The sequence below is a fragment of the Balaenoptera borealis genome, assembly GCF_965194805.1.
Source record: "Balaenoptera borealis genome assembly, chromosome: 12".
Classification (NCBI taxonomy): domain Eukaryota; kingdom Metazoa; phylum Chordata; class Mammalia; order Artiodactyla; family Balaenopteridae; genus Balaenoptera; species Balaenoptera borealis.
This window is the reverse complement of record NC_138869.1, coordinates 88633148-88661099: the sequence shown is the minus strand read 5'-3', so window position 1 is coordinate 88661099 and position 27952 is coordinate 88633148. Positions and strand designations below refer to the sequence as shown.

The 27952-nt window shown below is 42.6% G+C and overlaps 3 protein-coding genes across 8 annotated transcripts in view; 1 reads left to right on the top strand and 2 right to left on the bottom strand.

Moving 5' to 3' along the window:
- The window catches only part of SLC17A2 (solute carrier family 17 member 2), a 69691-nt gene extending 49063 nt beyond the window's left edge, over positions 1 to 20628 (bottom strand). For 2 of the 3 annotated variants that reach the window (XM_082346363.1, XM_082346365.1), the window contains exon 1: positions 18715 to 20628. In XM_082346363.1, coding sequence (XP_082202489.1) covers positions 18715 to 18903 — 189 coding nt within the window. In that variant the 5' untranslated portion in view covers positions 18904 to 20628. The remainder of the gene's footprint in view (positions 1 to 18714) is intronic. The other variant, XM_082346364.1, reaches the window with a different exon arrangement.
- Positions 46 to 14437, top strand: TRIM38 (tripartite motif containing 38). 4 transcript variants are annotated; one of them, XM_082346392.1, is made up of 8 exons: positions 46 to 433; positions 648 to 683; positions 2101 to 2646; positions 5197 to 5292; positions 7056 to 7286; positions 8297 to 8319; positions 8415 to 8527; positions 13750 to 14437. In XM_082346392.1, the coding sequence occupies exons 3-8, from the start codon at positions 2248 to 2250 to the stop codon at positions 14271 to 14273; spliced, it is 1386 nt and encodes a 461-aa protein (XP_082202518.1). In that variant the 5' UTR covers positions 46 to 433; positions 648 to 683; positions 2101 to 2247; the 3' UTR covers positions 14274 to 14437. The 4 variants fall into 4 exon arrangements, with proteins under 4 accessions (XP_082202518.1, XP_082202517.1, XP_082202515.1 ...); XM_082346391.1 differs by having other exon boundaries at positions 46 to 442; XM_082346389.1 differs by having other exon boundaries at positions 46 to 463.
- A 372-nt stretch (positions 20629 to 21000) lies between the features above and the next one.
- On the bottom strand, positions 21001 to 27625 carry H1-1 (H1.1 linker histone, cluster member). Its single transcript, XM_082346429.1, has 2 exons — positions 26997 to 27625; positions 21001 to 23291 (listed from the first exon to the last, which is right to left on the bottom strand). Exons 1-2 carry the CDS (start codon positions 27541 to 27543, stop codon positions 23245 to 23247), a joined length of 594 nt encoding a protein of 197 aa, XP_082202555.1. The 5' UTR covers positions 27544 to 27625; the 3' UTR covers positions 21001 to 23244.
- Positions 27626 to 27952: the final 327 nt, after the last annotated feature.

The window sequence follows — 27952 nt, the reverse complement described above, 5'->3', positions numbered from 1 at the left end:
TTATAAAACAATCAGCGACTAAAAATAGTAAAGCATAACATCAGCCAGAAAGGCTTATAAATCCTAAGGGGGTTGGTGGCAAAAGTAGAAAGATCTCACGTCAGAGTCTGTGAACTCTGCAGACTTCCTGCTTTTAGATCCTCTGTGCTGGGGTCACAAAAGAGTTTACTGAATTATTAACTTGTCCCTTCGTTTTATTACTGTAAAAGAAAAATATTTTTCCTACAGTCTCCCCTCCCTTTCAGGACAAGCTGAGTGTAAAAGCTACGGGCAATTTCACGAGCTTCCTCCCCGGATCTACAGGGCGGCACCTCCCACAGCAGTTTCACTTCTGAGTTTAGACCAGTCTGAGTTAACTTCCTCACCCAGATCTCAGGAACCGGCAGCGACCAGCGACGGAGGGAGCTAGCAGTGCATATGTGCTCGCTGCATGGTGAAGGGAGTGAGAAGGGTCCAGGCCCAGGTTTTTTCGGTGGAGGGAAAGGAGACGTGTGTACGTGTGTGTGTGTGTGTGTGTGTGTGTGTGTGTGTGTGGTGGGCGGCACGGGGAAGGGAGTTTGTTTCCTGATAACAGCTGCTGGAACTCTGAAAATGGTTAGGACTTTGCTTCATAGCTCTCACACCCTGTCTGCTTTCTCTTTCGCCAGACTCCATGTCAGATCTCCGAAGATCCAGGATGTGAGGTGAGTGAAGGCCCAGGACAGGAACCGTGGGGCCTCAGAGGAGGGGAGGTCCTTCTCCCCGGGAGCAAAGCACCCCTGGCAAAGTGGAGCCTAGTGTATCTCTTGGGGGAGATAACCTGCCAAAGAATAGAAGTCTCCGGAAGAAATTCTCTACGGATCCAAGAGACTGGTCCTGGTTATTAGAGGGACATAGCCTATCCAGTAACTTTAGTTGAATCCCTGCTTTTAATTCTGCCACTGTCAGTTCAAAGGAAAGGCCACTCTCTTCCTCCAGCCTCTGCTGCCCTCCCTGACAAACTCCCAGGAATGGGGAAGCAGGGAGCAGGGCTTGGTTCACGAAGCAGCCGGAGCAGTGGCTGAAGGGACCGAGTCCTTTGTTCCTAGTCACTCCTCCTTTGTCTATTGGTTGTCAGGTCCTCGCTGGTGGACACTAGGTGTCCAGCACCCAGGATCCTACAGAGGCCCCACCTTCCCCATCTGCTTCCCACCTCCCCACATCCTGGGTTCTGCCAACCCCCTGTGTTCCAGTCACCCTGAACTTTTCCTGAAAGAAAAGTCCTGGCCTGAAAAGATAGATAGTCACCTCCCTAGCTCTCCAGGAGCTCTGCACCCCAGGACCAACCTCTTCTCTTCCCAGTTCTCTTTCCAATTCTCTTTTCCTCAGGTCAGGGAGGGCAAAAAAAACTTGTTGGTTTTTCTGGTTGTCTTTTTTACTTTCATTATCATACTGGTTGGGTCTCCACTGGGGACTTTATTAACCTGGTGTCTTTTGTTCTTTGTGGGGTGGGAGTGAGGGTTTAATTAGAGTCAAATTTAGGGAATTCCTGGCGGTCCAGTGGTTAGGACTCCTCGCTTTCCCTTCCAAGGGCTCGGGTTCAATCCCTGGTCGGGGAACTAAGATCCCACTAGCTGAGAGGCACGGCCAAAACAAACAAACAAGCAACAACAAAAAATTAGAATTAAATGTGATTGTCTCAATGAAATCCTTCGTAGACCACCCAGTTACCTGGGTTACCTGGATGTAAGTGTTACTAGCAGTTACAAAGAAATAACTCTGGTACTAATTATTCTTAATATTCATTAGAGCAGTAAAGAGTCTGACAATCCCTCACTGAGTTCTCTCTCTTACTGCAACTTTGCTGAAGAAGTCTGCCTCATTTCTCTATCTCTCTCAGTGCTTGGTCCAAGAAAACTTTTCACAGTAAAGGAATGTCCTCTATCTGGGCTTTCGTGTAGCCACCAATCACCGGCACCTATTAAGCACTGAAATGTGGCTAGTGGGTGTGAGAAACGGAATTTTAAATTCTATTTAATTGTTATTAATTCAAAGTGGCCACATGTAACAGTCACTACCATATTCCACAGCAGAGCTACATTTGATGCATCTTCTATATTCCAATCTATTTCTTCTCGCTAGAGAGAAGACCACGTGACCTGTGGAGGCCAGTGGCAGCCAGTGCATCGGAAAGAGCCTCAGACAAGGTGAAGTTCCATCACTGTGGGAAAGTTCTGGCTGCTTCATCTCTGCCTCTGGATCCAATATTAGAGATTTTCAGGAAAAGCCATGGCCTCAACCCCAATCACCAAGAAGATGAGGGAGGAAGCCACCTGTTCCATCTGTCTGCAACTGATGACCGAGCCAGTGAGCATCAGCTGTGGCCACAGCTACTGCCACTGGTGCATCATGAGCTTCTGTGAGATGCAACCATGGCTGGAGTTGTTCTCCTGTCCCCAGTGTCGGGTGCCATTTAAAATGGCGAGCCTCCGACCCAACAAGCAGCTGGGAAACCTCATTGAAGCCATCAAGGAGATGCACCAGGAAATGTCATGTGAGGAACATGGAGAGAAGCTCCATCTGTTCTGTGAAGACGAGGGCCAGCTCATCTGCTGGCGCTGTGATCGAGGACTGCAGCACAAAGGGCACACCACAGCTCTGGTGGAAGATGCATGCCAAGGTTACAAGGTGAGTGGTGGGCCAGAGGTCCTTGGCGAATACCCGGCCTCATGTTGCCCCCTAAGACCTGAGATTATTTAGCCTGAAGCCCAAGATTAGGATCCTGAAATACAGCTTTCATCATGTCATTCTTCTGAAAAGTAGTTTATGATGGGTCCTTACTGAATCAAGGCCTGACGGTCACTCTTGTCCCTATCCACTCTTGCTCTGATGAACTCCTCCCTGTTCTAGAATGCCATGTGCTCCAATGCACACCTGCATGTTTTATTGCCTCATACTGTGTGTGTAATTTGAGAAACCACAATGTGCAAGTCCATGGGATAGAGTCTGAAAACACAGGGGATGAAGACACACCCCCTTTTAGGTATCCTACAGTCTAGTAGCGCAGACAAACCAGCAAAAAGGCTGCCTGGAGTCCCCTGATTTGGATGGTGGAGAGGAGCACCAAGGGGTGTGGAGCGGTAACTGAGGAATCTTCCCAAAAGTGACTCTTGAAGAACACATAAAAATTAACCAGATATAGAAGTATGGAGAAGAGAGAGGGCATTCCAGACCGAGGGGCCCACATGTGCAAAGGCACAGCCATGAGAGCGTACCTGACTCGCTGTGACCAGGCCAGAGGGTGTGTGCGGGGAAGGCAGGTGATGTCATGGGAAAGGAAGTCAGGGCCCAGAACTTGGTATCCGCTCGGAATCTAAGCCCTAGCCCAGAGTAGTCCTGGCCACGGGGGGATTTTCATTTGCACAGTGAAGGATCAGGTTGACATTGAAAAGAACATTCTGGTACAGATACAATGAAAGGAATACCAAAGAGTAAAATTCAGATTACTCCTATAAGAAGGGGGAAAGGGAGCAGTTCCAAGCAAGATTCAGGAAGGGGAATGAGTGGAAGGGTTTGGAAGTGATTGGTCATGGAGTATGAAATGGAGGGAGAGGTTTTGGGCAACTCCTGTTTATCACTTAAGAGCATATAAAGGAAGGCTGACCTTTGCTATTGTGGAACGAAGGAGGGGACATGGTCCTGCTGCCTTATTCCTTCTCTGCCCTGGCTAGATTTGAGAAAATTGTTGCCCCCATTGTGAGCTCCTTGTTCCCTCCCCTATGACGTGGAGGTGGTCTTCTATTAAGGTTCTGGGTCCTTCATCAGGACACGTCAATACTGACCACCACTTGGCACATGGCAGCTCTTCCTTAAACTCCATGGAGCAGCTAATTACTGTAATGGGGATATTCCCATTGGAATTATTTTCCCACCAAGTAGTAAAAGGAGCAGCACGGGGTGATGGTTCTAAGCCTTGAGAGTCAGACTGCTTAGTTTGAAATCTTAGTTCTGCTACTTATTAGATGGGTGACTTTGAGCAAAGTTATTTAATGTCTTCATGCCTTGGTTTCCCCAACTATCAATGGGGATAACAGTAGTTCCCTTCCTCTCCAACATACATGCTCAGGAGGTTGTTATAAGCTTTCGGGACATTAATACATGTAAAGCTTAGAGTAGCACTTGGCACATAGTGAGGGCAATACAGTCTTTTGCTAACAAGTTCTATAGAACCCTTTCTCGAGAGCACGTGAGAATTGAGTATACTTATTGGCTTTAGGACAAGAGCCGATTCTTTTTCTTTTTAAATCAAGATAAAATTTCTCTTTTTTCTAATTAATTAATTAATTAATTTGGCTGCGTCGGGTCTTAGTTTCGGCGTGCAGGCTCTAGAGTGCACAGGCTTAGTTGCTTAGTTGCCCCGCGGCATGTGGGATCTTAGTTTCCCAACCAGGAATCAAACCTGTGTCCCCTGCATTAGAAGGCAGATTCTTAACCACTGGACCACCAGGGAAGTCCCAAGAGCCAGTTCTTTTAGTGTTGATCACAAGTAGCAATTTGGTTTAGCTTAAACTTGCTTTCCATGAAAATGTGAGAAACTATTTTGAAAAATAACCTAAAAGCTTGATATGGATACTAAATCATTTTTAAAGGGCTTCATGATACCATTCTTCAAAAGGTCTCAGAGCTCCCCTCCTCCATTAACTGTTTCTAATAACTTCAGCTGGCATCTTGGTCTGTCTTTCCTTCCTGACTCACCATAATACATACAAAGTTCCATGTGTGCCAAACACTCTGGTATTGGTTCTGTTTGGGTCAGCACATTACTTCATAAAATCTTTTTAGGTGATTATTATCTTGTTTTATGTGTAGAATTTCCCTGACAAGACTGTTAGTGGTGCATATAGCTCAGGCTCAGGGTCAGCAGATGAGCTGGAATCACAGCCCAACCACCCACCAGTTACAGCATCTTGAGCAAGTTATTTATCCCCTTTCTAAGCTTCAGTTTCTGCGGCACAGAAATGATGTTAAAAATCCTACTAACTGCTCAGTGTTGCCAAGGGAATCAAATATGTTACTGCCTATACAGCCTTCAGCATGCTTCCTGGCAAAGTGTAAGGACTCAATACATATTCAATAGTCATGCTATTCTAATAGTCTTGGAGGGCTGGGATGCTCCTTAGGTGCCTAATGAAGAATTCTTGAATTGAAAAGACTTTATTCACCCAATTTTTCCTTCAGGAAAAGCTCCAGGAAGCTGTGACAAAATTGAGGCAACTGGAAGAGGAATGTATGAACTTGAAGGTGTTCACGGCAAAACAAATAACCGAATGGAATGTAAGAGTTTGGGTTTACTCATCTCAAGCTAGTTTCCATCCTAGAGCTTAGGTACAGGGGACGATTGAGCAAAGCATAGTGATGGCTTATTTTCACTAAACGAGACCAAATAGATAAAACCCAAAGAAGAAAACACATTTGTTTTTATGTCCCTCATTGTCTAATATCTATGAGCATTTATCTCCAACCCCTTCAACCTTTCAGTAGTAACCGGCTAGGATTCCGAAACCTCAGTTAGGAGAAGCAGAACTGGTGTGCCCATTTACCTAGAGCCATTCTTGACTGGGTTTCAGTTCTTAATATCTCAAAGTACCTTCTGGATTTGAAGGCCTTATTAACCTTATTGCTTTGGCACATGTACCACAGTGCAGGGTATGGCTTTCAGCCTTACAGGTTCAGAAGCCACCCTTTGTGAGCACTAAGAAAACAGAATCACTCCAGGTTGAGGTTCGTATTACTCAAGCTCATTAGACTGAAGAAGGAAATCTGTCTGATTTATAAGGAGGACCAGAGTGCTCCAAGAACCTATACACTTGGCACTGTAGCCTCTAGGGTCTGAAAGACTGTTTCCGTGGCTGACCAGCTTCCCCATGATCAGAGATGCATTCCTTTATGGAACTATTTATGTAATTAATCAGCTTACAGTCAAATCCCACAGGCCAGTGAGCCATTTTGCCTCTTTCAGAGGTCTCTTCCAACCTTCCAACCTCTGCCCAATCCTTTGTGTACAGTTGTTAAACGAACTCTCAGAGGACACTCTTGCTTCCCTCATTTCTGGGATCTTGGGCAATGGGGAGGATCTTGATTATAACTAATACATATGGAAACCCTGTCAATGACCCTCTACCACAACATCACAGTCATCAAAACACTGCATGAATTGAAAAAGCACTCATGGAAATTGCAATTCTTATCTCCCCAAATGAAAGCTGAGTCTGACAAGCTGTACCATTTGGTTTCTTATACATAAGGATGAGTAGGTGGACCCGAGTTGGTGGACGACTATTTCATAGTTAACTATGACAAATGCCTGATACCCAGACCTCCCGCTGCTGAGAATCATGGACTCTCCTAATAGCCTGGTTGTCTTAAAGTCCAGTCTTGGTGATGTTCATTACAAGCTTTTGCTTCAAGAAATTCCCTCAGACTCAGAGCTACTTTCTTATATCCTGAATAAAAACTCATTTTTATCTTTGTAACTGATAAAGTTTTTAACCTTGGCCCTAGTCGCATGATTAAATTATCTAGCACTCCTGCACCTTGGCTGAAGAAGGAAATTAATAAGGTGATAACCTCTCCCACATCTGAGTACCTGCCTTTCGGGCATGACTCTGCAGTGGGCAATTTGCGACGTTCTTCCAGCTTGAATGATTCATGGGAAAATAATGTTATGGTAGCTGAGCAAACTTTCTTTTGTGTATGTATGTGTTAAAATATGCATAATGAAATTTACTGTTTAACTATTTTTATGTGCACAGTTCTTCCTCGTAACTCCTGGTAACCACTATTCTACTTTCTGTCTCTATGAATTTGACTATTCTAGATACCTCATATAAGTGGAATCATAAAATATTTGTTCTTTTTTTTTCTGGCTTATTTCACTTAGCATAATGCCTTCAAGATTCATCCATGTTTTAGCATGTATCAGAATTTCATTCATTTTTAAGGCTGAATAGTATTCCACTATATCTATATACTGCATTTTGTTTATCAGTTCATCCATCAATGGACATTTGGTTTGTTTCCACCTTTCTTGACTCTAGGAGAAGACAGAAGTTCAGAAACAAAAAATCCAGTCTGACTTTAAGAATCTCCAGAGCTTCCTTCATGAGGAAGAGAAGTCTTACCTATGGAAACTGGAGAAAGAAAAAGAGCAGACTCTGAGGAGACTGAGGGACAATGAGGCCAAGCTTGAACAGAAGAGCCATGAACTCGAGAGCTACATCCAGGAACTAGAGCATAAATGTCAGGGCTCAGCCCAAAATTTGCTGCAGGTAAGGCCATGCACTTGGAGAAGGGAAGGAAGGTATCTGTTCCTGAGCTTTTAGGAGGAGAATGGTGAGGAAGCATGGGAAGCTGGGCGAGGCCTGTCTGTTTCACTCAAAAATGGCACATTAGTGTAGGGAATTTAAAGTAATGTTTCTTTTGGATACACATCAATATTTGCAAGATGGCCTTCACTAGTCTATAGAGCGGCTTTAGGTGAATCAGAAAAAATATGGATATGGTGGGCTCCTTGGCCAAATGGAACCATGGGATAACTTTTGCTACCATTTGCCTCTGTCCCATGTTCACAAAACTCTGACTGTCAAACTGTCTCCTGAAATACTCCTCCAGATGACTGGTGGGTGACAAAGTGGGGCAGCCAAAAGAAGGTTATGAGTGATAACCTTCTCCCTGATTTGCTTGTAGAGCCCTCCAGAGCTCTTTTGGGGCCTTCCTTCAGCTGCATAATGGATCCAGCCCATTAAGACAAACTACGACTGGAGCTGTTTTTTCTATTCCCCACTCATAGAAATGGAGGTCACACTGTAGCCTGAGAATGTAGCATGACTGCCCCACCACATGTGATACCTGCTGCTACCATCTTAATGGCCCAGTCACAGGGGCTATGCATGGATTCACCACTACGGACCTTTGCAATGAATGGTCTCTACTGTGGGCTCACTCTGAAGGAAATTAGGTCACTGAAAGCAAGTCTTTCCAGAGGGAGCATGGGCAAAGCTCTTGGCCCTCTATCCTAAGCAGCCCGCAGGTAGATGTGATTGCAGACACTGCAGCTCTCCACAGACCACAGCAAGGAAGATAACAGATAAACATTCTGATATGCTGAATATCCCAGGGGGCCGGGATGGAAATCATTCTATCTGGGTATCTATCAATATCTAAGGCCAAGGTTACTCTCTTTAACTCTTTGTAAGGAGTGTTTATAGAGAACAGCCCCACATGCCAAGTCCCATGAAATGCTGATGTTCCCACACTTACATTTTGTCTTTCTCCATAGGATGTGAAAGATACTTTGAGCAGGTGAGTCCTGTACAAATGCAGGAGGGAAGGGGTGTGGGTATATAGAGCTGAATGGAATTTACCACTGAAGAATTCTTGGTCTCTGCTTATTCTAGGAGTTGGGCTGTGAAGCTAGAACAACCACAGGCCCTCTCTTTGGACCTTCATACTGTGTGCAATGTTTCTGAGCTTTACTTTGATGTGAAGAAAGTGTTAAGGAGCTACCAAGGTAGGTGAAGAAGCCCTAAATGCTACGGACAGAAGGGACCTTAAGTGGTAACCAAGTTCACCACCTATCCCTGGGCAGGCTCACAGCCAGAGGGGTCATTCAGATATTTTCAGTTGAGCTGTCACCCTCTCCCTTGTTAGTTTGCTCCAGTGCTTAGACAGGGACATGGCGTACTGGTTATCTGTGCAGACCCTTCAAATTCCTGCTCTCTCACTTATCAGCTATGTCATTCCAGGCAAATAACCTCCTCAGTTTCCCCATCTGAAAAATGAAAATATTAACAACTCCCACTTCATTGGGTTGTCGGGAAAATTAAATATGTCAACATGTGTAAAGTGCTTAGCAGTGTCTGGGACATAGTGTTTATTGTTAATATTTTGGTCAATTCTCAGAGCAATGCAAGAAAGGTAGGTGAGTATTATGACCGTGGTCCAAATGTTTTAGGGCCTTGGCCCAGATAACACAGATGGTAAATGTTAGAACCACGACAAAAACCAAGTTTTACCAATTCCAAAGCCTGAGCTTCCTGCTCCTTTGATTCTCTTCATCAGTGCTTGCTATATTTCCACCATCCCTTATCTACAACTACAAGATTGCAAAAGTTCTGAAAACTGACAGTTTTTTCATAACTTGTTTGGCTGCAAAATTGGACCTAACCTAAAATGATTTGGTGGCTGTATTAATTATCTATTGCTGCAGACAAATTTAGTGGTTTAAAGGAACACACATATATTATCTCACAGGTTTTGTGAGATAAAGCTGGGCACAGCTTAGTTGGGTCCTTTGCTTAGGGTCTTACAAGGCTGCAATTAAGGTGTTAGCCTGGGGTCTTCCCTGGTGGCGCAGTGGTTGAGAATCTGCCTGCTAATGCAGGGGACACGGGTTCGAGCCCTGGTCTGGGAAGATCCCACATGCCGCAGAGCAGCTAGGCCCGTGAGCCACAATTACCGAGCCTGCGCGTCTGGAGCCTGTGCTCCACAACAAGAGAGGCTGCGATAGTGAGAGGCCTGCGCACCACGGTGAAGAGTGGCCCCCACTTGCCACAACTAGAGAAAGCCCTCGCACAGAAACGAAGACCCAACACAGCCATAAATAAATAAATAAATAAATGATAAAATAAGGTGTTAGCCTGGATGTGTTCTTACCTGGAAGTTAGACTGGGGAAGAATCCTCTCCCAAGCTCACTCAGGTTGTTGGCAGAATTTATTTCTTTATGGTTATGGGACTTAAGGCCCTGGCTTCTTGCTGGCTGTTGGCCAGAGGTTGCCCTCAGCTTCTAGAAGCGAGCCATCAGCTGCTTGCACATGGGCCTCCCAACATGGCCAATTATTTCTTCAAAGTAAGCTCAGGAGAGAGTCCCTAGAGCAAGTCTGCCAGAAAGATGGAGGCTTATAAAATGAAATATAGTCACAGGAGTCACATCCTATCATTTTTGTCATATTCTATTGGTCAGAAGCAATTGACAGGTCCTGCCCACACTCAAAGGAAAGGAACTGCATAAGGGTATGAACACCAAGAGGCAGGATCACGGAAGGCTACCCTTGTGTCTGAGTGACACGGTGGCCAAACCTGAACTGCACTGATATGAGATTATTTAAAGTCTTTATTTATCCCGCTTAGTTTGAATTTATGTTTTACTGCAGAAATATTGATGCATTAGATTACAAGACAATGCCTTAGACCCTTCCAGGGGTGGGCACATAATTTAGAGCATCTGTATTGTTTGCCTTTATAACATAAAAAATATTCTGAATTTCAAAACTCATTTGGCCCCAGGGGTTTCAGATAAGGATTATGAACCTGTATTCAGTTTCCCCTCAAGTTAACAAGAACAAACAACAATAACAACTACCAAAAAATAGCAACTCTGTATTTGATCCTATACAGATGCAAGGAAGGACTTTATATTGATTATGTCCAGATTTAACTGAGTTGATTTTTCTACTCTTATCTTTCACAGAAGGCATTACAACATGGTTCAAGTCAATCTGTTTCTAAAATGAGCTCATCTTTTAACTAGATAATTCTTCTTTTTGAAACCCTCATTATTAAAGCTTTTCTTATTAAAAAAGTAATATAAATAAATTGTAATCAGTCAAACAGTATAGAGAGATATGAAAAAAAAAAGTTCAAGGTTTCTCTTACCCTTCTGCAGGTAACAAGACCTAGGTCTTTCTCTATGTTTTTACAAACATTTAGTACATAGGTCGTCTCTTCCTATTCACCCATTGCTTTTTAAAGCTGTCTAGTATTCCATAGTACATCATAACTATATGTAACCATATTCCTACTGATGGAGCTTCAGGCTGCTTTCAGCACTTGGGTATTATAACATTTGCACCAATAACTTTCTAGTCCATACAATCTTATATCCTGGTGCTTTCATTCCTGTAGGGTGTATACCTAAAGCTGGGATTGTTGTTAATCTTAACACATGTTACCAGATTACTTGTTCCAACGTAGCAACATGCACTCTCTCACCAGCACCAAGAAAAACGATTCACATATACTGAACACTCTTTCTGTGACAGATGAGAAGAGCTTCACGTGTGTTATCTTGTTTTACACCACAAGCCTCTCTGTAGGAAGCATTTTTTACTTTATAGATAAGGAAACCCAAACACAGAGAGGTTACGTGACTGTTGTAAATTCCCACAACCAGCAGGTGGTAACTCAGGTAGTATCTCTCTAGAACTCACTCTCTTAATCACTCTGCAATGTGGCAAAAAATGAAAATGATGTATTTTTTAATTCATTGTCTTGTGGAGTGGACACTGAAGGTATGTGTAGTTGGTTTTTGTTTGTTTGTTGCTATTACACACAATACTACTGTGAACTTTCTTGTCCATGCTTTCTTGTGTCCTGTGAATGGTTTCCTCTGGGGATATACCTTGAATTAAAAATGCTGCTGTGTAGGGATGCACATCTAATTTTACTAGATACTACAGATCTTGAAATTGTATCACTTTATACCCTACCAGCAACATAAGAGATCCCACTGTTTCTCATCTCCCTGACTCTCTGCTTATAATTTTTGGCCATCTGATGGATTTGAAACGGTACCTAATTGTGGACTTAATTTGAGTTTCTCCAGTGTCACTAGTGAGGTTGAGCTTCTTTCAGTAAGTCCATTAGTCCTTCAGGCTTCTTCTGTGTTTTAAGAATTTTTCTTTTGGGTTCTTTTCCTTATTGATTTATGGGAGCTTTTTATAGCCAATATCTTCTGTTATGTGTATGGCATTTTACATTTTCATCCTATCTTTTGATGTATAGAGATTCAAACTTAGAGTAGACACATTTGTCTTCAAGGTCTATGACTTTTGTTTCCAAAGAGCTCAGGCATCAACCATCTTTCTAGTGGTATTACCAACCTGTAAACATTTTAATTTCTCAGCTTGGTTTTCCTGGATCGTTCAGGGAATATTAATGAAGCCCAAAACTTTTGTGAGTCAGGCTCATGATAAGGACTGACTGAAGAGAGTTTAATAAAGGGATTATTTACAAAGACGAGGATTTGGGTGATCATCAAGGAACAGTGAAGCAAACCAGGGCTAGGAATAGGTAGGGAGTCATCACCTCCCCAAGGCTTCGGTAACAGATGGAGGGAGCTATAACCAGAGGCAGAGGAATGCAGACCCTCCAAATCATAGCTAGTGGGGAGGGACTTGGGGTACTAAATACTTCTAACTCTATTTCTTTTTGTCCTGTGGTCTCCTCTAGTGCTTCTCACTGGCTTAACCAAATAGCAGTCAGAGGGAAGGGAGCCTGGTTGATGTGTCCATAGGGGTTAGCCTTCCTGGACACAGAGCAGGCTGGAGAAAGGTGGGGAGTGATCTGTAGGGGCAAGTGGAGAACATCCAGCAGTGGAAGTGTTTCCTAATACTTGATTTCCTGTGTTGCCACAGCCCAAATGATCAGTGTTTAACCCAGTAACACAGTGGTTTGCTAACTCTCTTGCTGGACCACCCCATTACCACCTTTCATTTTTAAAATTGCATTGCTGGCCAATATCACACTTTATTATACTTTTTTATGTCTTACTTGACTCTAGTCAGATATTTTTCATGTATATTGGTCTCTGGTGTGTTACTTTATACTAATCCCTATAGAGCATTACCTGAAGCAAGAAAGAAGAGCTTACACTTAAAAGTCAGGGGACTAGGTGTGTGTCCTGAAGCCTGGGTAAAATTTTGGGTTTTCCAATAACAAGCTATGACATTAATTGTGTCGTTTTCCTTCTCTGATCCTCAGTGTTAATGGTAATTTAGTAGAGATGATGAAGGGCTCATTTCTGCTCCAATATTCCATGATTCCTAGAAGTCCTACAAGGGAGAGGAAGGGCTTTGGAGAGGACCGTAACCACGTTAACTCTGGTTAGTTCTGCTCCTTGGCTTCTCTGAGTGACTAAGATGGTGATGATGTTGAAGATGATGATGATGATATCATTATTATTACTACCATTTATAGGGCACTTACTATATACCAGGAATTTTACTAAGCACTAAGCATACATTAGCTCCTTCAATCTTCCCCACCATGCTTGGTGACAGATACAATGATTTCCACTTTATATTTAACAGAACTGAGGCTCAGAGAATGATTTGCCTAAGCTCACAACAGCTAGTAAGAAACAATGTGGTACATATATACAGTGGAATATTACTCAGCCATAAAAAAGGACGAAATGATGCCATTTGTGGCAACGTGGATAGACCTAGAGATTGTCATACTGAGTGAAGTAAGTCAGACAGAGAAATACAAATATCATATGATGTCCCTTATATGTGGAATCTAAAAAAATGGTACAAATGAACCTATTTACATAATAGAAATAGAGTCACAGGCATAGAAAACAAACTTATGGTTACCAGCGGGGCAAGTGGGGGGAGGGATAAATTGGGAGATTGGGATTGACATATTTTCACTACTATATAAAAAATAGATAACTAATAAGGACCTACTGTATAGCACAGGGAACTCTACTCAATACTCTGTAATGGCCTATATGGGAAAAGAATCTTAAAAAGAGTGGTTATATGTATATGTATAACAGATTCACTTTGCTGTACACCTGAAACTAACACAACATTGTAAAGCAACTATACTCCAATAAAAATAAAAATAAAAAAAGAAACAATGCTTGGATTTGAATGCAGGCTGGTTTTATTTAAAATAAACTGTGCTTTCAGCTACAAAAATCATGTCCTTTTTTCTCCCCCCAGTCAGCGTGACTCTGGATCCAGATACAGCTTATTACGAACTAATTCTGTCTGAGGATCGGAGACAAGTGACTCGTGGATGCCCCCAGGAGAATCTTAATATTTCTTCTAGGAGATTTAGTGCCTTACCCTGTATCCTGGGCTGTGAAGGCTTCACCTCAGGAAAACATTACTTTGAAGTGGATGTGGGAGAAGGGACTGGGTGGGATTTAGGAGTCTGTATGGAAAATGTGCAGAGGGACACTGTCATGGTGCAGACGCCTCAGTCTGGATTCTGGGCCATCAGATTGTGCAAAAAGAAAGGCTATGTAGCGCTTACCTCTCCCCTAACTTCCCTTCAGCTGAGGGAGCAGCCCCTGGTTGTGGGGATTTTTCTGGACTTTGAGGCTGGAGTTGTATCCTTTTACAACATGACCACTGGTTCCCACATCTTCACCTTCCCAAAGGCCTCCTTCTTTGACACTCTCCGGCCCTATTTCCAGGTCTATCAATATTCTCCTTTGTTCCTGCCTCCCCCAGATGAGTAAGGGAAGGAGCAAAGTCTCCTCCTTGATTTAACTAGCATAGAGAGTATAATCTGAATCCCATGAGGACAGAAATGTGGTCTCTTTTCTTCGCTGCTATTTCCTTGTACCTAAAACAGTGCTGGGTTTTTAGTGTATACTTAATAAATCTGCCTTGAATAAATGACTGTAATGACTGTAAAAATACCCCAAGTGGTCAGCCTGAGCTGGGGAAAAGCAAGATAATAGTGATGATTATGCTTTGTCCTCTCCATCCCTCTTCAATGGGTTCAGAGTTTCTTGAGTGACCAGGAGGGTGACTCAGAGACCAGGAGGTCTGACTTCTCCCAGTTTGTTTGGTGCCATTTAAACTCATAGATGGGGGATGAGGAAAAGCTTCAATTGTCTCTGTCAACTGCAGAAAAGAGCAGGAAAATAAAAAATGCAATGACTCATCTAACCACTGACATGATTAATAATCTGAGCCATAGTAAGCCATTAATAATCTGAGCCATCAATAATCTGATGTAGTAAGTTTGGATGGCTACCAGACCTGGTGAGATCTGCTTGAGCAATAACCACCCTCCTACCCCCATCTCAGAAGCCAGTTGCAAGTCCAGGTTATCACCTGTGCTTCTGACTGACTGGCTATACATTGGAGGTTCCCATGATCCCCTCTTTGGGTTTGATCATTTGTTAGAATAGCTCACAGAACTCTGAGAAACACTTTGTTTACTGGTCTCTTATATAATAAAAGATATGATAAAGGATACAAATAAACAACCAAATGAAAAGATACATAGGATGAGGTCCAGAAAGGTCCCTAGCACAGGAGCTTCTGTCCCCATGGAGTTGGAGTACATCACCCTCCCAGCACGTGGATGTGTTCGCCAACTCTGAAGCTCTCCAAACCCTGTACTTTGAGGATTTTTATGGCGGCTTCATCATGTGGGCATGATCAACCATCAATTTAATTTCCAGCCCCTCCTCCGTTCCCGAAGGCTAGGGAGTGAGGCTGAAAGTTCCAAGCAACTAATCATGGCCTGGTTCTTCTGGTGATCAGCCCCCATCCTGATCTATCCAGGAGCCCACCAAGAGTTGCCTCATTAGAGCAAGAGACATTCCTATCACCTAGGAAGTTCCAAGGGATTTAGGAGCTCTGTACTAGGAACCAAGGGAAGAGGCCAATGTGTGTGTGTGTGTGTGTGTGTGTGTGTGTGTGTGTGTATTCATGTATATGTGTGTGTATATATATATATATATATATATATATATATATATATACACACACATACATATGTTGTTCACAACATGTTAATAAACTTACTGTTTTTCTCTTGTTAGTCTAATTTACAGGTTCCTAGTTGGAGAACCTAAGATGGGTAGAGGAAAATGATTGTTTCCTCCCCTATACAAGCAACCCCAATGTTATTTGTTCTCTGTCCCCATAGTCCAAGCACACGTACCCACTCTGGAGCCTCAGACCCACTGGATAACTGAGAGACCCCGCCTTCGTGCAGGATAAATGAAGGCACCATCTGGATATTGCGAAGTTCATCTCTACCTCTAGGTGCCCTGCAGTCCTGTCTTATCCAAGTATAGTCCTGTCCAGTGAGGGGTGGCCTCCTTAAAACGGTGGCAGGGCCTAGCATGCTTTGCTCAGAGAAAATTCTATGTCCCTAAACACTTAAATTGCTGACCAAGAAAAAATAATGATAACCATTCAACTAAAGAAAAAAAAAATTTTTAATTAACAAAATAAATCTTTGGAAACCATAGGATAATAAAGATAAAATTACAAGTTGATTGTGGTGCAGGCAAGTTATAGAAAGAAAAATAAGTCCTACTTGTCCTTATGGGTTAAAAGTTCTACTGTATTAGATAAACCATTGGCTGCTCTAATAAAGATTTTTTAAAAAGGAGAATACGGAAAAAATGGAAACATGAAAAAGCATATACTGGAGATAATTTTGAGAACAATTTGAAGAATTATGTGCATATAAAACTGAAAATCTTGACTAAGTGACTTTTTAAAAAAGAAACTAAAAGACCTAACTGACCGAAGAAGGGGAAAGAAAATCTAAACAGACTAATACGTAGAAGTGAAATTCAGAAAGTTACAGAATTCCAATTAAATAAGGGAAAAAAAGCAAAACAAATAAAGAGCAGATGGATTTATGACTGCATTTTTTTTTAAGGATAGCAACTCATTGGACCACTGAAGACTCAATTAAGTTCTATAGAATAGAAAACCCAAAAGGATAGTGGCTGAAACAAGTTCATGTCTCCCTCATGTAAAGGCAGTCCAGATGGGGAAGTGCAGGAAATCCAGAAAGTCCAGGGCTGGTATGGCAACTCCACAAAATCGCCAAGCCTTCCAGCAACCCTCCCACCATCCCTAGGATCCAAGACAGCTTCTAAAGCTCCAGGCATCACACCTTCATTCCAAGAGGTAAGATGGAGAAAGAGATACAGAAGTTGAGCAAAGGGCATGTATCCAAGAGCTATCTTTTACTACCTACCCTACAACCTTCTGCTTGCATCCCATTAGGCAGAACTTAGTCCAAAGCCACCTTCCACCTTGGTGAGGCAGTACATGAACTCGGGCAGCTTAGCTCTACGTTGTTAGAATTCTGAGCAAGATTCATCAGAGAGCTACAGGGAGTGCGGCTCCCACAACCACCCAGCCTAATGTCTCACGTGTCCAGTCTGGAAAACCCTCAGCATCTGGTACATATTTAGCCAGGAAACAAAAGAAGAGGGCCCTCTGGTGCCCCTTCCTCATACTTTTTTGACACCCCCTCCCCCTGTAATTGCACGAAGGGTCAGGTATGTGTAGTGTACGTGGTGCTGCGGCAGAGGACCAGAGACACAGACAGGCAGGGAACAGCAGGAATGACAGACAGGATAGCAACTGAGGGAGGCAGAGGAACATAAACAGTCCAACTGACACAGAAAGAGTCTGTTCTCAGGTAACGTCTAAACTCCTTATAACGGCCTAGAAGGCAAATTCTGGCCCCACAGACCTTGCCATCCTGGATTAATAATCTGTTCTTCCCACTTCTCATTTTCCATATACAGTGGCCTTCTCTTCGGTCCTAGACAATGCCAAGGTCATTCTGGTCCAAGAGCCTTTGAGCATAATGTGTTCTAGGTTCAGAGTAGTCTTTCCCAGCTTTTTCTGAAGCTGGGTGAGCTCATTTGGATCACCAGCTTGGCAGACAGGAAGTGTTAGAGAATTAACATCCCAGGAGTAAAACTTCAACTGAAGAGGAAATGGTGTGGATGGATAAAGCTTCAACCAGATGAGCTTCAGACGAACAATTCTGAGACCCCATCTACACAGTGCCTCAGAGGACATCCAGGGAAATGAAAGCAAGTGCTCAAAGTGGGAACCAGGTCAGGAATGCACCTGTGACTGCCTTTTCCACCTTCCCTGTGCCAGCACCCTGCATTCTGGGGTCACATCTTAGTTACCACCTTCACCCACAACCAGATCTGAGCTCAACTTTTCAGAGACAGCAACCACTGCTACCTCCCCCACTCTTGTCCGCTTTCTATATATAAATATATGTATAGAAAGATATAGATATTAAATGATTAAATTAACAGATATTTATTATGGAATACTGTAAAATACAATAAATTATACTCTCAGTTCTAAGGAATGAACACTCCTACTGTGGTGGTAAATCACCTTCCCCATACATATATTTGATCTTGCATGTTTTTCTCAGTGTGAGCATTCCCCTATGGCATTAAACATGCTAATATGTGGTTTTAAACGACTGTAGTGATCTAATTGCACATACGCTTAGGTTGTTTCTTGCAATTATAACTTATGTTCAAATGAACATCATTGTATGTAAGTAGGTTTTCACTTCTCTTGTTTTCCTCAGGGTGGGTTTTTGAAAGAAAGTTTCTAAGTCACAGTATATGAACATTTATTTAAAATACTATTGATATATTCTTATCTCCCTCTTTCCCTTTCCCCCACTTCCCCTACCCACCTCTTCTGTTTCCATAACTCTCACTGTCATCAGCCAACCCCTCCAGGAGCTGGGAACCTGGAGGGGCTTTGATAATGTGGAAAACTATGGGCTGGTGAATCAGATGGGAGAATCTTTCCGAGGAGATGGGAATGGAGAATGCTAAAGTTTGCAGGTGAAAACATCACTGGAGCCTAGACCACTTCATTAATCCCCACTTCTGTTTCCTAACGTAGGAAAGGGAGGGATATAAAAATGAAAAACAAAAAAAAGGAGGGGGAGGGGAGAGAACAAGGAACTGGATGCATCTGGGATTTGCTGCAGAAGCATGGTTGCTTCTCCTGAAGGACAGGCAAAGCTGTCACTGCCCTAGAAGACTAATTCATGGCCATTCACTAAGCACATGTCAATTTTTGATGAGTATCAAACCACCCCAAAACTTATTTGCTTAAAACTACTACCATTTATTCACTTACAATTCTGTAGGTCAGCTGGTGGTTCGTGTAGTCAGGGTTGAATTCTGCTGGTTCTTCTCCTGTGCCTCTATCAACTGGAGAGTCAGCTGGCATTGGGTAATATAGGATGGCCTCACCTGCAAGTCTGGCAGTTGGTAGGCTGTTGACTGGGTGCTTCATTCTCCAGCAGACAAGCTCAGTCTCTTTCATAACATGGGTGTTTCAGGGCTGTCGGAGAACCAAGACGGGGACAAGCTGCAATGTGCCAGGCTCTTTTCAAGCATCTGCTCAGGTCACATTTGTTAAATCACTTGGCCAAGCCCAGATTCAATGGACAGAGATATAAACTCCACCTCTTGATGAGAGGAGCTACAATGTCACATTGTAACGAGCAATAGGATGAGATAAATTTAGAACAAGTTTTGCAATCTATCATAAGAAATTTGCTGCATACAGCCTCAAAATCTAAATTAAGGAGGGACAGAGATGCAGAGACATTCTGAGTCCCTGGTCCTCCATAGATTCAGCACCAGTTTCTCCCCAAAGACAAGGTCTATTAGAGCTCTCAGCGCCATCAATAATTGCACTTTCTTCATCCACACAAACAGCCTCAGTGCCTGGGATTCTGTGAGAATGGCTCCTCATATCCTCCTCTCTCAGCCTTGCCTCTCACGCCCACTCACACCAACAGCCTCAAGTGGAGTCTGTGCACCGGTTCTCTGGGACTCTCAGGGAGGGAACGGCGTTATCAGGCAGCTGGGATTGGAAATGCAGGAAGCTCTGCACATAGGCTCTTCACCCCAAAAAAGTCCCTTCTTCACCAGGAATAAGGAAGACAGCGATCGTTGTTCAAGAAGGTGCTTGATTAGCATATTAATTAGCTTGTGGCCAAGAGACTATGCTAATCTCCTTGAGTTTATCCTGATGGCCCTGGACAAGTAAAAATGATCCAATCTGTCATATTCCAGGAACTGGGTGTCCGCTCATCACTCCAATTCATGGGCAGGGCCTCCAGTCTTCAGAGCTCCTTCTCTTTCTCACATCTTGTATCTCCACCATCAGTCTCCCTGTGTCTCTTTTCTCTAGGTTCTCTGAGGATGGGACTGGTTTTTTTCCTTTTTTCAATCTTGATGCCACTCCTGAGTTCCTGTTTTAGTTCTCTGGACATCCTGTAATCCATTAAAGATATTAGGTAAAGTTTAAAAATAGAAATTTCCACCTTTCTATGGTCCAGCCAGATCTATGTCCAATTTCTGATTTTACTTACAAGTGGACAAGTGACACCACCCCTCTGTGCCTCCATCCGCTTCCTCAAGTGTAATAGTGGGGCAGTAATCCCAGTTTGTAGTGAGAAGTGCTCAGGCACAAAGCACTAGGTATACAACACAATAAACAGGATTTTTGTTAATTTATATAATGATTGCAAAGCACTTTTATACTTCTGACCTGCTGAAGAGGAATTCTTGGGCCACCATCACATTCTTTGTGGAATCCTGGGTAATTCAATTCTTTCTCTGGGCCTACCATTACTCAAGAAAAATATTAACTCAGTTTTAGAGATCGACGAAGAAACAACATTCACTACTGTGAGGGGCTCCGCCCAGATCAGTGGTTCTCAACCCTTGAAGCAAATTCCGGTACCTAGAGAGCTTTTAAATTACTTACTGAAGACTGGCCTGCTCCAGACAAATTAAAAAGGGATGTGGACGTGAGGGAGGGGAGCTCAGGCAGAGGACTGACATCCTGCGGTTCTGTAGGTGACGCTGAAGGGTCTTCTCCCCGGGGAGTGTCGCCAGGTGTCACTTCTTGGCCTTACCCAGGCCCACCACACCCCAGACGAGCCACAAGATAACTTCAGCACCTCCCCCCCTCCACGGGGCACTCTCACTTCTCTCCAGATGCGGGTCCTGGGGGCGTTCAAGGTCCCACCCCCACTCGGGCCACGTGTGTCCCCCTAGCTAAAGCAGGGCGGGCGGGCGGCAGGACCCCTGGGGACTGCCCTTGGGCTGCGGCCTCCCTTCCACATTGGCGGGCGGGTGGCAGGTGGGACGGGGGGCCGGGCGGCCTCAGGATGGAGTCGAGGCCTCCCTGCGTTCCGCGAACTGGCCGGAGCTGGTCTACGAGGAATTGCCAATCAGAGGGGCCCTTTCTATTCAACCGTGGCCTCATTTTAACTGAATTACATTTGCAACCACCCTATTTCCAAATAAGGTTACATTCTGAAGCAATGGGGGTTATGATTTAAACATAACTTTTGGGGGAAGGGGGGGTGGGTGGGACATAATTCAACCTACACATTGTCTAGGCTTGCACACTTGGACTTTGCCCTCTCTCTGAAGAGTCAACAAATAAGTGAATGAGCCTTTAAAAAACAGAAACATACAGAAGTGTGGCAGAGAGTGGCTGTTTACCAAACCTACATCGTCTTCCTAGGCACTGGAATGAGAATATTTCACCTACTTCCTTACATACTCCCTTTGTAGTTAGGAGTTCCCATGTGGAAAGGGAAGCATCGTGACCCTCCAGAGAGTTTAGAGGAAGAAGTGATAAATTAGTTCAAAGAGAGCACCTACAAATTATAAAACGTACTCCCCTTTCTTCTCACTTTTTTGCATTGACCATGGCTCAGTATAGATTTGACGTAAAAGCGTACTACCCTTAAGGTATTATTGGCCTTTAATAGCTGGTAAGGAGATGCTGTGGGGTGGAGTTCAGAGAGCACGTTAGTTCCTACAGAATTTTCCCTGGCAGAAACAAAAACTAAATGACTTCCAAGGCTTTTCTAGCTCTAAGAATTCCACAGTTCTTTGAAAAGCTGGAATTGTCCTACAATTGCCCTATAATTGAAAAATAAGAACAGGAAGAGTGGATGATCTTATTCATATTTTATAAAGGATCATCAATTCTCAATTAAAACAATGTGGTATTAGTGCTTAACAGAAAGACTGACACAACAGAATAGAAAGTCTAGAAATAGACAAATAATACAGGAATTTTGTATCCAATAAAGAAAGCATTTCTAATCACTAGGAGTAAAGATGGACTTTTTAAATAGTGCTGAGACAACTAGATAGCCATTTGTAAAACACCAGGAAGGAACTTCAAGTAGATCAAAGATTGAAACATAAAAGCGAAACAAAACAAAAAGCCAGAAGTGCTTAAAGAAAATATAGGCGAATTCCTTTGATTCTTGAAGTGGGAAAGACCTTTCTAAATATTACTCAAAATCCAAAAGCCATGAAAGAAAATATTGGTAAATTCAATTACGTAAAAATAAAAAGGCTGCATAACAAATTTTATCATAATCAAAGTTAAACGACAAATGACTATCTGAAAAAAATATTTTGCAACTCTTACTATAAAGGGCTAATCTCGCTAATATATAGAGAGCTTCTGAAACCAGAATAAACCGTTGTTCCTTTACACAATGAATATCATGTACCCATGGAAAGAAAAAGGAAGACCTCTGTTTCCTGTTGTAGGCACAGCTCCAGGACATACTGCTAAGCGAACCAATGGTAGAGAACATGTATATATTATCCTATGAAAGGGTGAGAAGGAAGAGTATATATATTTTTCATTTCTATTTGCATAAAGAAATAGTGGAAGGGGAACTGTGTCGTCAGGGACAGTGGTGTGGAACTTGACTTCTAGGTGCATATCTTTTCATACGGTTTTGATTTTTGAATCAAATTATTTATTAAAAAATAAAATTAAAAAAGATGTGACCCATGATAGTTGAAATCTAGTAACATTCTTGTCTTTAGGTATTTGTATTTGTTTTTAAGCTTCCATTGTTATACTTTTACCATGCCCTGTTATTTGCAATGTTACTTTTCACCCTTTGAAATAGAAATCCCACTTCTGAGGACCTACTTTTGAGACACACTTGAAAATGATTATGTAATTGTTGTTAACTAAATTTTTAAGAATCCAGCAATAGGTGACTGGTGAAATAAACTATGTAGCATCGCACAGTGGAATACTGTGGGTATTTGCAAGGCCGCCATTTTACTATTTAGGAGTTAGTACTTCTTTTTTAATCCAGTTCTGTTTTTATATGCAGAATAATTATAGTTTTCTACATGGGCACATTGTTGAAGAGCTGAAAAATATGTTATGGTATAAAGAAAAGAACAAATTCCCTTCTCCTCTCCCAATATTCCCCGTTTTTACTTTGGCCACATAGGATACAATAAAACTTGTAGCATCAAGATGAGAGAGTTCTCCCTTCATCTTTTTTTTTTTTTTTTTTTCTTTTATGTGTTATTATTGTACATCTTACACAGCAAAACCCCTTATTTATGGTTTATATCTTCTTAAGGAGGCCCCACTGGTCTTCAGTTGTTCTGGAAGTCATATAACCTTCTGTTCTTTTCTCTGTCCCTCTCTTTTCTCTTTTCTTTCAAAAAACCCCACAGGCAGGGATAATCAAACCAATTATTAGTAAAGAATATAATTTCTGTGTCACCACTCTTACCTACTTGTCTCAGAAGATCTCTCAGACAATCAATGAGATTGATTTCAAGTCTGTCTCCGCTTACATGGATGTTAGAGCTGATATAATTCTGTGGTCAGAACATCAAAACAATAGACTCCTGGAATTGTAAAAGACCATAAAGAGCATGTTAACCACTGGGTTTCAGACTTCTTTGATTGTAACCCCAATAAGATATGCTTTCTTCTTTATGACCCAGAACGTACACGCATATGCCTAACAACATAAGTGTCTGAAGCCTAAATTCCAGGAAGCCGTATTTATCCTTACAATGTGCACACTCTAATATGTTCTAGTCGATTCTATTCCTAACAGGCCATGAAAAACACTACTCTAATCTAACCGTTTTGCTTTTAAATAAGCAAATGGAAGCACAAAGAGGTAGAATAATGATTCAGATTTATGGATGATAAATAATCAGGGCCAGGTCTCCTCTGTCCTTTCCCCTTTCTTTATATTCTTCTCTACCTCAGTCGCCCCCTTGGTGACCTCACCAAGTCTCATGACTTTAAATGCCATCCATAGACCAATGACTCCATCTTAATTCAACTCCATCCTCCCCAAAACTACTCTTGTCAAAACTACTGACCTCCATACTGCTACATCAAGGAACTATTCTCAGGCTTCTAATCACTTCAGTCTATCATCAACATTTGAACCCAGTTGATTACTCCCTTATCCACTTGGTAATCTCTTGGACTCTGCAAATTTCACAACAGAATTTCTGATTCACTCTCCCCCAACTCCACCACAACACACTTGCTTCTCTCTTATAGATGACCGTCTTAGGAAAACTCATCTCATTCTTTCAGCCACATTGAGTTTGAGGGCTTAACATCTAAGAAAGCACTGAACAAATTAAAAGAGAAAAACCATATGATTATATCAATACATGAAGTACGGCAGCCATTAAAAATTTTTTTTTAAAGTAAAATAGGAATTGAAGGTAACCATTTAAATATAATGGAGATACAAAAAGTTAATAACAGATATTATTCTAAAGGACAACACTTAATACCATGCTAATGAAAACCAAGAACTAAAAAGGGATGCCTCCTAAAAATATTATTCAACTTTATTTTGGAAATTCTTAGCAAATGCTATACAAAAAGAAAATTAAATGCTTGGTATTCACATTTAAGGAAAACAAAAAAAGTTAAAATTATTTTGCTAATGACTAGGAAAAACTCAAGGGGCTCTCAGTTTAAGGAGTAAAGGAAGTAGAATTATAGAAATTAGTAAGTTTGCTGGATATAACATATCAATACATTTTTTCCTTCCTAGCAGTAAGACCTAAATATAGGAAATGAGTATTCCATTCACAATAGAAACAAGGAAATAAATTAATTAGGAATAGAATTGAGAAGGACACATGACTCATACAGAGAGAACAGTAGAAAAGAATGAGAATACAGAAATAGATCTCATTATATAAGAATTTAATAAATAACAAAAATGATATATTTCAGTTCAGTGTGAGGAGTGAATGGATTATTTAACAAATGGTGTTAAAACAACTGGCCATCCATCTGGAAGGATGTAAACTTGGATTCTATCTTAAACTACATAAAACAAATTCTAGATGGATTAGAAAGTAAACATTTTTTAAGAAGCAAACAATTTTAGAAGAAGAGCTAGGAGGTGAATAAATAATGGAGGGGTGGGATTCAGTTTCTAAACCAAGAGTGGAGATCTAGAAGCTATAAAAGATACATTTGTGATTAAAATGTCTAATATTCAAATTTTATATATATCTAATAAATTTTATATAATACATATAAATGGAAAATATACCATAAACAAAGGAAATATAGAGATAAAAGCCAAGAGTAGAAAACTATCTGCAACACAGGTGGTAAGTATAAGGTTCATTTTTCTATCATATAAAAAACACAATTAGGCAGGAAAAAGACAAACTGCCTAATGAAAAATTAACAGATATATAAATGGAAATTCTCTGAAAAGCTTATTCAAATGGCCAATAAACCTAAAGAAAGGATGCACTGGTGGTCATGGTAATGCAAATCAAAGTGACAATGTGAAATAATTTTACCCCCTTTAGACTGGCAGAAATTAATGAGATCACACCCTGATGGTTGGAATGCAGGAGGGGGAGCCATTTTCAGGCTATGTCAGGGCCAACTGAAATTTAAAATACACTCTAACTAATCTAGCAATTTCAGCTTTGGAATTCTATTGTTTATTGCACCATGCTCAGCAGTTGTAAATAGAGACGTCAATACTTATCAATATGAAATGGATGAATAAATTATTCTACTCCACATGCAGGACATTAAAAAAAAAAAGATTTGACTTGAAAGGATTTCCTTTAGGGTTAAGAGAAAAGCAGAGAAGCGTATATATCGCCATTTTGTAAATAATAATAAAACCCTACCAGAAAAAGAAAACAATCATGCATGTTTATGGATAAGTGTATGTAAAAGACTGAATTCAAAGGAAAACATGAATAGCTACATACCTGTTTGGGGAAGGGGAGTAGGGGTGTGAAGTGACAGTAAGGCAGACATTAAGGGGATGCAAGGAGCCATGCAAAACAATGGGGAAAAAAAGACAAAACATAAAACAATTGACTATTAAAGAATTTGTATGCACATATGTAAAAGTTTTACAACTAATTGAGCTTCATTAAGTGAAAGTGAGTAAACCTGGCTCAACATATGGTACTTTTTTTTTCTCGGATGTGAAAAAAGACGTTATTAAAATGAATCCCAGAATTAAAATTTCAAAAGCTTAAAGGGGCAATTCTATGAAAGTGTCCCAGAGTATTTAACGTGGTGCAGCGCACCAGGGTTGAAAACCCTGCAGGCGGAGAAATACGATCTAGTTAGGCACAGAGTGGGAGCTTCAAATATTATCCAATCAGGGCAGTTCTGTTTCTATAAAGAGAAACCAGGACTAGCTGACAACCTGCAAATGGACCCAGGGTAAGTCGCCGAGCATGGACGATCTGCAAGGTCAGAGCCCGACTGTGATGTCGCTGCAGGAGGCGTGTGAGGCCTACCTGGTGAGCTCAAGGACACCAATCTGAGTGCCATGTAAGCCAGAGGATCACCGTCATTCCCAAGGTCAGACAGCTCTTGAGCCACATCTCAAAAGCATTTTTCAGGGCCACCCAATTTTGGAAAAAGCCGATTTAGCAATATTGCCCAAGGACATAATGTCCCCACTTTGGTCTCGCAGAGAACGCCAGGGAAATGTTGAGTAGACAAACGAGCACATAGTACACGGACCCAGCCTCAGCCACGGGTTCAATCGCAGTTACAGGTAGTTACCACTGAGGACGAATGTTTGGGGTGTGGGACTTCAGAATCGGTTCAAAAAGCTCCCCCAGATATTTCTAACGTACAGGTAGAGATGTAAGCTTCAGGTTAAAACGGGACTAGGGAAATAAGCTCCTGAGCGTTGAAGTTTAAATCACTTGGGAGACCAAAACAAAAACACCAGCTTCCTCAGGAATCAATTTACAAATCCCACAGCGAGAATTTAACTTAACCTCAAAAGAAGTCTGACGTGGAGCAAGGATTGGCTTAAACACACTGCATTTGCATGGGGGCTGAAATTTATGAAACTTGTAAGACAGGAGAGCTGTGTACTTAAAAGCTCTTTCCCTGAAATAAGTGGGTGGCTCTTAAAAGAGCCGTTGGGTTATTGGAAGCAGCTTCCAAGTGGGACTTTTACTTTTTCTTCGGTGCTGCCTTCTTGGGCTTGGCGGCAGTCTTTGGCTTGGTCACCTTCGCTTTGGCCGCTTTGGGTTTCACAGCCTTGGCTTTAGCAGGACTCTTACCTATTTTTTTAGGCTTCACAACCCTGGACTTCTTGGGACTCTTGGAGGACTTCTTTGTCGCCGCAGGCTTTTTAGCCTTCTTCGGAGTCTTGACACCTTTTTTGCCAGCAGCCGCCCCGGTGGCCTTCTTGGGCTTCTTAGAAGAACTTGTTACCTTCGCTTTCGCTGTCGCCTTTGTGGCGCTGGGCTTGCTATCCACCGAAGCTACTCTCTTGTTGAGCTTGAAAGACCCCGAGGCGCCGGTGCCCTTGGTCTGCACCAGAGTGCCTTTGCTCACCAGGCTCCTAAGGCCCAGCTTGATACGGCTGTTGTTCTTCTCCACGTCGTAGCCGGCGGCCGCCAGCGCCTTCTTGAGCGCAGCCAAGGACACGCCGCTGCGCTCCTTAGAAGAAGAAACGGCCTGCACAATCAGCTCCGAGACTGAAGGACCCGCGGATTTCTTCTTGGCGCCTGCTGCAGCCTTCACAGGCTTCTTCGCTTTCCTGCCAGCTGAAGGCTTCTCGGGGACAGTGGAAGCAGCTGGAACGGGCGGTGCGGTCTCGGACATGACGGAAGCAAAGAAAGACTAAACAAACGACTAAGACCTGACAAAGCAGTAAAACTCGAGCGGCTCCAGCGCGCGGTATTTATAGGGCGAGGCTGAGCTGTGATTGGTGCGCGCTGGCGCCCGCCCCCGGCACCCTAGCGCCCCCTGCGCGCCCCGCCGGGTCTCCGAAGGCCAATGCCGGCCGCTGGGGCCTATAGGCCTTCTTCCCTGCCGCTTGCACTGAGGCACCCAGACAGCACCCTGCCCCCCTCCTCCCCCCATCCCCCGCGCCGGTCGCCTAATGGAGACAGAAATACTAGGCAGGGAAGGGTACGGCTCTGCCGCCCATTACCATCAGAGGGTGCTACTTCTCTTTAAAAAAGCAGGGCTTTTTCCTAGGGGGAGGTGGGGTGGGAAAGAGCTGTAAAGA

What these genes read in the sequence shown, in the direction of transcription:
- TRIM38 (XM_082346392.1), top strand. Translation starts at nt 2,248, where the DNA reads ATGGCCTCAACCCCAATCACCAAGAAGATGAGGGAGGAAGCCACCTGT. An exon ending in AACAAATAACCGAATGGAAT is followed by an intron (nt 5,293 to 7,055) that starts GTAAGAGTTTGG and finishes TCTTGACTCTAG; the next exon opens with GAGAAGACAGAAGTTCAGAA. An exon ending in CAGCCCAAAATTTGCTGCAG is followed by an intron (nt 7,287 to 8,296) that starts GTAAGGCCATGC and finishes CTTTCTCCATAG; the next exon opens with GATGTGAAAGATACTTTGAG.
- H1-1 (XM_082346429.1), bottom strand. Translation starts at nt 27,543, where the DNA reads ATGTCCGAGACCGCACCGCCCGTTCCAGCTGCTTCCACTGTCCCCGAG. An exon ending in TGTGAAGCCTAAAAAAATAG is followed by an intron (nt 23,292 to 26,996) that starts GTAAGAGTCCTG and finishes TTACAATTCCAG; the next exon opens with GAGTCTATTGTTTTGATGTT.